Source organism: Meleagris gallopavo, chromosome 14, assembly GCF_000146605.3.
Source record: "Meleagris gallopavo isolate NT-WF06-2002-E0010 breed Aviagen turkey brand Nicholas breeding stock chromosome 14, Turkey_5.1, whole genome shotgun sequence".
In the NCBI taxonomy this organism is placed as follows: domain Eukaryota; kingdom Metazoa; phylum Chordata; class Aves; order Galliformes; family Phasianidae; genus Meleagris; species Meleagris gallopavo.
In genome coordinates this window covers 4,725,558-4,736,837 of record NC_015024.2, presented here as the reverse complement: position 1 = coordinate 4,736,837, position 11,280 = coordinate 4,725,558, and the positions used below count along the sequence as shown (strand labels likewise).

At 40.8% G+C, this 11,280-nt stretch overlaps 1 protein-coding gene across 1 annotated transcript in view; it reads left to right on the top strand.

Moving 5' to 3' along the window:
* RAB43 (RAB43, member RAS oncogene family) overlaps positions 1-11,274 on the top strand; it is an 11,918-nt gene extending 644 nt beyond the window's left edge. Inside the window, exons 2-4 of the mRNA XM_019619972.2 lie at positions 6-187; positions 9,726-9,909; positions 10,867-11,274. Of these exons, the coding sequence (XP_019475517.2) occupies positions 6-187; positions 9,726-9,909; positions 10,867-11,120 (620 nt within the window). The 3' untranslated portion in view covers positions 11,121-11,274. The remainder of the gene's footprint in view (positions 1-5; positions 188-9,725; positions 9,910-10,866) is intronic.
* The last annotated feature ends 6 nt before the right edge of the window (positions 11,275-11,280 follow it).

Here is an 11,280-nt window from a genome sequence, read left to right as displayed (position 1 = left end):
GTCCGGCCCCGACCCCGAGGAGAGCTACGACTTCCTCTTCAAGCTGGTGCTCATCGGGGACGCCAGCGTGGGCAAGACCTGCCTCGTACAGCGCTTCAAAACAGGGGCCTTCGCGGAGCGCCAGGGCAGCACCATCGGCGTGGACTTCACCATGAAGAGCCTGGAGATCCAGGGCAAGCGGGTGAAGGTGAGCGGTGGGGCCGAGGGACGGCCGCTACCCCGTGCTGCGGTGCCGGCCCGGCGGGAGGAACTGCGGGGGGAACTGCGGCCGGCTCGGCACAGTCCTCGGCTGCCCGCGGGGCTGCCCGGCCCGCTGCGTACTTATCCATCCCTGCGGTGCTGCCGTGCTCGGAGGAAGGGCTGCGCAGCTCCGATGCCTCCCTCCCAAACAGCCTCGGGGACGAGGCTGAATCGAGCCTGTATATTAACTTCTTCAGCTGCAGTAGGACCAGCTGTGTAACCACTTGGCTCCCGGCTGGGAGAAGCCCAGCTGCAAACCCGCGCCCCGGGGCGCTCTGCTGGGTTGCACTTTAACTGCGGAGCCGCTCTTTCCAGCCTTGCGGCCGGCGGTGGTTTGTTTACCAACCAGAACGAACCTCGGCTGCGGTGTTCTATTTGCAGAACGGGATTTGGAACTGGCAGCCTCCGAGGAGGCGGGCAACCGTTTTTAAATTAGATATATTTAAAAGTTGTCTTAAGGCACTGTTTATGGAGTGTGCTAGAAAGTGTAGCTTCTATAGTTCTCAAATCCAAAAAAAAAAACCCTAAATTTGACTTCTGCTCCTCTCATGCTATAGAACATTAGCTAATTGTTTGGGTGAGACCCGATTTTTACCCCGTGAAGTTATCCTCACTCCGTGGCACAAACTCCATACAACAGACGGGACTCTGGGTGCAGGAGTGCCATCAGGCAGTAGGAAAGAGAGGCTGAAGCACACAGCAACTTGTGGGGGGCTGCAGTACAAAAACCTGCACCGTTCCCCTCCAGAATGAGGTCATGCAGCTCTCTCTGCTTACTCCCAGTGGGACTAAAAGAACTAATTCAGTCACTGCCCAGAAAATGACCGTAAAACTGTAAAGCTTTTGAAATGAAACATGGTAAAGAAATAGGATAATTGCAGCTGAATTTTGCTCTGTGTTTAATGAAGTAGGGGTGAAATTGTCTTTTTCTTACAAATTAATGTTGGTGAGCAGAATATTAAGCGGACAAAGTTCTAGAAAATGGAAGAAATGAAGGCTCACCTTTTACAAAAAGATTAGAAGTTCAAGACCCAGCAAAGATATCTATTTTCTTTGTGGTGTTCCACCTTTTCCAATGACATGAATTTAGCATTGAACAGGAAACGCGGATGTTCAGCTTGTGCTCTTCTGCACTTTCCAGGAAGTGAGCAGCTAGTAGTGAGGTTTCTCCTCTCACGCTGAAACCAGGCTGACGTTAGATGCCACACAGATCGACACACGTGTCTGTTCCTGGTGCCAGAGGTCTCAGCTAGGGACTTCAGGACTAGGAGGAGACTAGCCCTGGAAATAAAGCTAACTCCCTAGGTGTGTTGGCAGTGCTTAGGCTTGAGTATCCTTGCGTTAGTTGCCAGTCTGTAGCAAAACCTGGGGATTATTTCTCAGTACTTTACAGAAGACAAGTAAGAAAATGTAGGCCTCTTGAGGCTTCCTTTTGCTTAAGATTGTCCTGTACTTCTGCTTAGAAAAATTCAGGGGTGCACAGGCTGAAGAAGGTTATCCTAAGCACAAATTTAGGCAAATTAATCCAACATTGCTGCAGATTTACCTCGTAAGTGTTTTTGTTAGCTGCTGAGCCAGGGCTGCAGCTAGAATATGAAAACATTGCTTGGAGTTTTGTTTTGTTTTTTTTTTTCCTCTGTTAAGGTGTGAATTATATGCAAAGGTTAAATTTCAGTCAGGCTTTTCCAGTTGGATTGAGATTTCAAAGTAGTCTGTCTAATCTAGAAAAGTTTGCTCTGCATTTCATAGGAAATAGAAAATAAGGAGGCATTCTTTTACACTGTTGTGAGCTCCCTTCTCCAGTAGTTAAATTCACAGTATCAGGTGTGTGTGTCTGACCCGTTGTACAGGTGTGATTGTGGTGGAGGTTATACTGATTCTGGGAAGAGTACTTCAGCTGTCCGAACAGGTCACATCCTAATGTGTTAGCAAACAAGCCTGTACATGTTCTCTGCAAGAGTAACTTCTCATTGTGCCAGTCGTGTGAGAAACACTTGCTTAAAAGTGTTTCACAACAGTTGTAATTGGGGTTCCTCAAATCAAGAGGCATTCAAGATGTGTTTAAAATAAAGTTTGTTTGATTGTTAAGACTCTTACAGATGCATGCCAGGCAGTCTCCCTGTGCAGCTCCAACTTCATTGTGGATTTATGCTACTCAAGGCAGAATGAGAAGGCTCGTTTTGTATTTAGCAAACGTTGCACAAATGAGAAAAAAAGATTTTTTAACTGGATCATCTTTAGAAGTTCTTTCAGAGCAACAGTGTGTCCAAAAAAGTCCCAACCAGCATTTGGACACTACCTCCTCCACATCCCCAGTGGCTTACGCTTCATTTTCAGTTGGGCTAAGGATAGTATTTCAACACAGCTGAGTGAGTATGAATCAGATACTTATTTTGAGATTTAAACAAACATTTTCAAGTTAATTGTGTTAGTGTTCCTTTCTGTGTCAAATCTTGAATGTTTTCTCTACAGTTATATGTGCCTGAAATAGCTGGAGCCCAAGGATTTTTAAGTCTAATTTCCTTTAGATGCAGTTTTGTTGAATAGGGGAAAAGAAACATGTTGGAGGAGTAAAGTTGAAGGATCTGCAGATAATGTTTTTCTTTCCTAATTCAAATAAGACTTTCATCTTAAAGCTGTATTCTTTCAAATGTCTCAAATGACATCTCATACACCAGTGCTTCAGCAGCTACTGAAGCTGACTGTCATACATAAAGAATGGCTGGTGCCTGAGAAAGAAGCTATTCACAGATGGTCCTGATAACTGAAACTTTCTCTGTAGTAACAAAACATAAAGAACTGGTAGTGTAAGAATCCCCAGTATGTGGTATCACAGATTTGCAGAGATTTACCACTTCCAGAAATGAAGAACAAGTACACTCTCTGTGCCAATTAGTCTGTTTCTCTTCTTGTACTTTAAGATTTCTATTTGCAGTTTGAGACACTGTCCAGTGGATTAAATGAGCCAGCTGTCTTGGGACAGGCTACTGTGAGCCATGGGCTAAAAAGCAGACCACGTCACACAGAGCCACGTGGGGATGTGGCAGATTTGGTAGATTGGGTTGTAATGGAATGTCAAAATCCAAACTGCATGTGATTACCATCTTGATTTCCAAGTTGCACTTGGGTTGAGGCAATCCCAGATATGTATACAGAATGGGAAAAGAACTCCTTGAGAAGAGCCCTACAAAGAAGACTTGGAGGGGGCCTGATGGACAAAAAGCTGGATGTGAGCCAGCTGTGTGCTCTCACTATTCAGAAGGCCAACAGTATCCTGGGCCGCATCCATAGAGCGGTGACAGCAGGGAGAGGGAGGTGATCATCCCCCTCTACTCTGCCCTCGTGAGCCTCCATACTGTGTCCAAGCCTGGGTCTCCCTGTACAGGAGGGATGTGGAACTGCTGGAGGGGTGTCTGGAGGAGAGCACTGAAGATGATCAGTGGGCTGGAGCACCTCTCTCTCCTATGATGAAAGGTTGATGGAGCTGGGCTTGTTTAGATTGGAGAAGATTCTGGGGAGACCTCACTGTGGCCTTCCAGTACTTGAGGGGAGCTTACAATCAGGAGTGGGACCAACTTCTTACAAAGTCTGATAATGACAGGACAAGGGGGAATGGCTTTAAACTAAAAGGGGAGATTTAGGTTAGACATTGGGAAGACATTTTTTGCTCAGAGAGTAGTGAGGTGCTGGAACAGGTTGCCCAGTGGATGCCCTATTGCTGGAGGCATTCAAGACCAGGTTGAATGGGATCCTGGGCAGTCTCATCTAGTGGCTGGCAGCCTACCCATAGCAGGGGGCTTGGAATACATCATCTTTAAGGTCCCCTCCAACCTAAGCCATTCTACTGTTAATTTTGTAAAGCTATCTTTATGAACAAAAATGCTTTATTATGTGCTATCTTATAAGCTGCAGTTGTGGTTTATTACACGCTCTCTCCTTGGCAAACTAAACCCTAGATAACAGAGACCATAGTTCCCAAAAGTCATGGTTGTTGATGTAATGCATAGTAATTAAAATCCTATTGATAAAATAATTCTTTGTTCTTTGACTGATAGAAAGAATGTGGCAAACAGAACAAAATTTTCTAACAGTTATGTCACTGTAAGAAAATATAAAACTGGAACTGAGATTTTGCATAATGAAAATCAAGGATATTCCTAACTTCAAGTCTGTGACTTGTGGTTAGAAATAACAAAATTCCATTTCTTTTCATGAACCTACTTTTGTGGACGGATGAATTAATAAAGTATCTTTAAAGTCTATTTCATGCTGCCATTTTAAAGTATTTTACATACAGCAAATATTTTTTTCCATTATGATATTTTTTTTCTCTTACTGTGTCTTCTGAAAAGCAGCAGGAGAGAATTGTTGAAAACAAACACATTCATTTTAAAACAAATATTTCTTTATGTACCACTGCACTTTTTAACTTACAGGCTTTTTCAGTCCATATGTTATTAAGGTTCTGGACTTTTATTCAGACTTTATGGCTGTAAATAGGGCTACTCTGAAAGTAATGTCTCCTATTTTATTATGTTGGCCCACAATGTCAGAGGCAGATGGTGGCGGTATGGCAGTAGAGGCTGAACTTTCCCCACCATTACCACCTTCCATTACCTTTTGTCGCCACATGACAGATGGCAGCAGTGAGGCAACCTGACAGAATGCTGTCTGACATGGAAGTGTGTATGAAGCAAGGGAGTGGAACTGAATTCTTCCATGCAGAAAAAATTGTACATGCTGACATTCATCGACACATACTGAACGTTTATGGAGACAAACAGTGGGTGTGAGCACAGTGGGGAGGTGGGTAGTACATTTTTAGCAGTGGCCACTGTGACTGTGGGTCACCTCTACTTGTGCATTATTTTTATGAGCGTGGCATGCAATCTCTTGTTCAGCACTACTGAAAATGCTAAAAGTGGTGCCTGTGTTGAGAAAGAGCATTTTGTAGCTGAGAATTGACACTATCAAATGGTAGTATTGTGCTCCTCGTATGTGTTGAAGTTTCTGTGGAAATAAATAGGAAGCACTGCTTTCAGAGCAACATATGTATATTCTGTTCAAAATGTAATGTGTTATTATCTGTGCAAATTGCAAGTAATATAAAATTAGAGCTTGTTAGCTGTCTTGACTCCTGACTGATGGGAGAGTCGACTTCAAACAAATCCCAAATTTATTGTGCAATGGTATCTATATATAGAGTAGAAATAATAAAATAGGAAATGCATAATATTTGAGAAAAAAGATAAAAGATAGTAGATAGGAATCAAAGAAAGACAGAAGGAAGAAAGAGTTGTATTTACTAATATTGCTAAATGAAAACAAATCAATTGGTTATTACATGGAAGCAGTAATCTGATATTCAAAGGAAAGTACAGCTCTCTTCTCAACTACTTTGACGCTCCTAATACCAGAGCAAACAGGAATGCAGAATACTTAGCAAACACTGATTCTTCATTCTTTGAAAATTTTGTAGTTAAAATAATCAAATGGATCAGTTTATCGTACCTGCTGCATGTATGAATGTTACTTTAAATATATTGCTAAACAGAGCTTGTTTTTTGTGCTTCTGTCAAAGTTGCAAGATTGTTTCAGTAAGACTTTTTAGGAATAGTGTTGTGATTTTTTAGACACAGTCTATTGGCTTAGAATCATTTAGTGGAGTCTTTGCATCCACCATTTTATGCTGGGAGACTTTAAGAAAGTTGCTATATTTTGAAGCATAGCATAAAATGGCATTTCTGTCTTTGTAATAGAAGTTATTGACTGCAGGATATACTCAGTTATTATTAATGCTGCTTCACAAACAAAGGTAAACTTGGACTTCTGCAATATTTTAGAAGAATTGGAAAAATACTTAAATAGGAAATAAGGGAAGGGGAATTTATTTAAAGAGTCCTGAGGCCAGTTGTTAAGCATTAACCTTTGATAAACAATATGTTTATCAATGCAAGACAAGACCAAATTAAACCATTTGATAATAGTAATTCACTGTGCTCTTTGGTCAGTCTATCACTCACCATTTCCAACGTGGTCAGTTTCTGTGGTTGAAACTCTGCTTTCTTTGAGCCTAATCAGACAATCAAGAATGATTTTCCAGAAAGCCATCATATATTTTACCACCTTCTGACTTAAAGGCATGTGTGATTTGCTGGAGTTCATAACTTCATATGACTTCTCCATCTTCCTTCCTCACATACTCTGAATGTGTGTGCATCTTAGTTAAGGCAGCACACCTCAGATAACCAGGTTGGTACAGTAACTCCACGAATCCCATAAAAATGGCTGTTTATGTACAGTTCCATAACACCATGCAGGTTTGGTTTAGATCTATCAGACTCATGCACATTCATAGATCAAATAAACAGTACAAGCACTATAAATCTGAAATATCTGCAGAAAATCTGAAGTGCCTACAAAGCATTTGGCTTATCTTACCATCCAAGGAGCATGGGTGCATATAAATATATGGAATGTTTTCCTATATTTTTGCCTATGTTTTCTTAGCAGAACCACAAGAGTCCTGTGCACGTGCTCTCAGATAACAAGAGTTGACTGTGCAACCTTGTGTATTAGGGTTGATCTACTCTTCTAAGTGCAAAGCAAGTCTCTTTGAATTGGCTTTATTAAACATGATTGCCTGCCATCATTTATTTTCATGCAGATATATATGCATTTTTAAATCTAAAATCATAGAATCAAGAGTATTTCAGGTTAAAAGAACTTCGTATCTTTCATCCAGCCTCCTGCTCAAGTAAGTCAGCTTTGAGAACATACCAGGTTTTTCAGGGTCTAAACTGGGCTGGTCTTGAAAATCTCCAGGAATTTTGACTGCAAAGTGTTAACTCTTCAAACAAAAGAAAAATCCTTATTTTTCAGTTACATTTGTGAGTGAAGCCATATAGTGAATCAGATTAACAGCTGCTAGTTTCAGCACAAAGAGGGCAAGGTTATGCAGCTGGGAGGGCAAGGCTTTGATGACTGTGTAGCCTTAGTTTAGCTTAAGCAAATCATGTCCTTATTTGACTGACTTTGTTTGAAACAGAGTGATCATTCACCAAGCTCCTTCTGCAAGAAGTGATGGGAGCAGTGACAAAAAGGTCTGTCAGGTGGTATGTATGCTTATGGGTTATGTCACAGAGATAGAGATAACACGTGCTGTGGTTTCAGCATTGGAAAAAAACACAATAAATAAGATCTCACAAAAAGCTGAACGATTCTGTCTTTACATAAAAGAGAAATGACAATTAGAGAAGCACAAACATCAAAATTCTATGAGAACCTACCTAGAGCACATGGGCTGGGAGGAAGATTGCTGTTTGAGCTCCTCAGAAGATCAAGTCTGTGGTCTGTGCTATTCCCAGCAGAGATTCAGGGCTTCAGCAACTTCGTACATTTAGTCCTGTGAAGACACAGACATAAACACTTGAGTAAAAAATGTCTGGGAGTGCTGTAAGAGCTTCCTGATGTCACTGTGATGTAGCTGTATTGCTGTTGAATGACTGTGGAAATCTGGGAGGATCAGAGACACCAGGTCATACTTGAGTTCAGAAAGAGCAAGAAATGCTGGCAACTACAGGCTGATCGTTTTGGTCACTGAGAAAATGATGGAGCAAATCCTCCTCAGAGAATTAAGTTTTGATCTCACTTTGAGCAAGCGGTTGTCTTTGTCAGCTCCTCAAATCTGTCCCAACTTCCATGATTCTGTGATTCTGGGGAAGGTACATGTAGAGATGTTTTCAAAATTCAGTATATAGCATAAGGCCCAAGACCAGCTTGCTTAGTCTCTCTGCAGGTAAATCATTTTATACCACATGAAAAGTTTTTATTTAAAAAAATATTGTAAGTAAGTCTTCTATATGAATAATATCTCTCAGTCGCCACCCAGGAGTTGGGTAATCATCATTAGCCTTAATTTGCACATGACCTTAAGTGCTGAAACTTAAACTACATAAAGAACAAAAAGGTCTAGTGGGAGATTTGAGTACAGAGAACATAAAAAGGAAGTTAATACCATTAACTTCCTTGTCCAGTAATTGTTTACTTCTCTAGATCATTAACAGTTCCAATAATAAGCATGGTTTTGTGGTTTCCTGAGTCCATTACAGTCCCTTTCCCTTCTCTGAGAAAACTTAGCAAAACTGAGAAGTACTTTTTCACTGAATCGATTCCTTTTAAGCTGTACATACGTTGTTTGAGATCTAAACGCTTACTTAGCATAGGAACGTTATCTGATCAATACAGCCTTTTTCAAAGTGAAAGTTTCTGCTTGAGCACAGAATTATAGAATACAAGGTTGGAAAGGACCTATCATCTAGTCCAACTGTCCTCCCATTACCATTGCTACCACAAGCTACTAAACCGTATCTTCCAGACGCCTCTTGAAGTAAGTCCTGTCCTTTCATGCAGCAGAGTCGAGATAGAAACAAAATACTGATGTGTTAAATATACATTGAACATGGTTCTGTATTGCTTGGTGTAAAACATTACTGAAATTACTGCCAGCTTTTTAAAAGAAAGGTTCAGAGAGGGGAACAAATTAACAAAAGGTCCACAATAAGGAAAAAGACTCAAGAGTATTTACTTATGTCTGATCCAATTAAGAGGAGATGTAGAATGTAATGAATTGTACAAACACATACATACATGCGCACAAAAAAGCAATGGTATCTCATTTATCATCGTTTGGGAATGAGGAGGAGGGGAAGTGAAATAGATGGACAGAAAATTTAAAATTATTAAAAGAAAAATCTTTGCTTCCATTATTACTATTTATGGTACCCAAGAGTTGTGAAGGATTCAGAAAGGATTAGAGATTTATATGGAGAATGAGAATCCACAGTTACTTTAGATTAAAAGCTCCTATGACATAAGCTGTCATGTTCCAGGACATTAGACAACCTGTAAAACAAGAAGATTTAAAAATAAACTTTCCCTATGAGCAGGATATTATATTTGTGCACTTTCAGTTAATTTGGCTTCTTCCTCTGGAACATCTATTACTGGGAACTCAAAACTTGACACTAAACCTACAGTTTTTACACTACTGGATTTAGGCAAAAGTACATCAGCTGAGCATTTCTTCTTCCTCCCCATATGAAGTCTGTTCTATCACCTAAAAGCAAAGTGTCTGGAAGCTCTTTGTATCTGAAAGTGACAGAGGCGTAGGTCTAAACACTCCAAAATGATAATTTCATAGTCTGCTACAGCAGACTGCATCAGAACTCACCGGCTGGAACCCAAAGCATCTCAGTGCAAATATCAAGTTCAGGCAGCCAAGTATGAAAAAGTTCTCCAGTATACACTGTTATCCTTAAATCATGATCAAAGGACATGAAAAGTGTAATGCCACAATGTGTTACGTATAAGGGAGATTTATGACAAGGCTACTGAATCAAGTCCTATCTTTTGACTCAGGAAAACTGAATATATTTTAAAACCTTTACTAGCCAATGTGTCATTGCATGCTTTGTTTTATTTAGTTGCAGATCTGGGACACAGCTGGCCAGGAGAGATTCCGAACTATCACACAGAGTTATTACCGCAGCGCCAACGGAGCAATCCTAGCCTATGATATCAGCAAGAGAGGCTCCTTCCTGTCCATTCCTCGCTGGATCGAGGATGTCAGAAAGTATGCTGGTTCCAACATAGTGCAGTTACTGATCGGTGAGTTAAAATCACAGGCTGAAAATATTAATACTCAGTACTACAGGATGCTGGGCAATGTGACAGTACCTATTGATGGTTAAAAGTTTTGGTTTTGCTTGAAATCAAAATGTATGTAATAGAGCTGATGGGAAATTTTTTCTTTTTTTTTTTTAAATCAGAAAGTGCTGATTCATCAGGCAAATATGCTTAAGAAGCCTGTCTGCTTTGATTAAGTTCTTTTAAGCATTAGGCAGCTTTGTATCAGAAGCCAGCTTTTAAGCTCTCGTGTCTCACTTAGTGGTAAAGTAAGTACCCAAGGTACCAGGTTCTGAAGCTGAGCTGGTATGTAGCTATTCTGATGATTACAACTGTGAAGTTTCTAGGGCAAGAAGTTCCATCATATCAAGCAGTCATGTTTTGATGGACCAGTGCACCCACATCCTTCAGCAGACCGAGGATTTTGGAAGAACTTCAGTGCAATTAGAATCCATCAGTTCTCTATTTGAAATACTGCCTCCCAGCTCCAGTGTTTCTGACTCAGACACCATTCTTGGGGCTTGCAAATCTGTTAGTACTTCAGTATCCCAGATGTCCTTAGGAACCAGAAGACTGCTGTTGTTTTCATTGGGTCTTTCTTTTCTTTTTTTCTCACAAAATGATTTTAGCTCTGATTTCTAACCTGCTTTTCTTTCTCCAGCCATTGCTCTTCAATCCTGTCACTTTGGTTATTGACTTTTTCTGTTCTACATATGAGTCATACAGAAATACAAGTTGGAAGGGTCTTACGGAGATAGCCTAGTCCAGCCTTTTGCTGAAAGCAAAATTGATGTCAGGTTGGTCGGGGCCTTTTCAGTTAAATTTTGAAAATCTCCAAGAATGGGAATTCTACAGCTGCTCTAGGTGACATGACAACCTTCTACCAAACTTTAGCTCTGGCATAAACGGTCATCATAAATTTCTCTTTCTTATTTCCAGGAAACAAGTCTGACCTAAGTGACCTTCGAGAGGTTCAGCTGGAAGAAGCTCAGAGTCTGGCTGAACACTATGATAATATCATCTGTGCCATAGAGACCTCTGCAAAAGACTCCAGCAACGTGGAGGAGGCTTTTGTGAAGATGGCTACAGAGCTCATGATGAGGCATGGAGGCCCTATGTTCAGTGAGAAGAATACTGACAGCATCAAGCTTGACAGCAAAGACGTTGTAGAAGGCTGGGGGTGTGGTTGCTGATATGAGCTAGGTGAAATCTCTGACTTTACTGGAATTTAGATGGTGCTTTACCCTAATGCTGAGTAGCACAGTAGCCATATTCTCCTCCTCCTGTGAAACCAGCCATTTTGTAGAAGTTAGTTAGATACAATCCTGGTTGCTTTGGTGTCCTTTTTTTTTT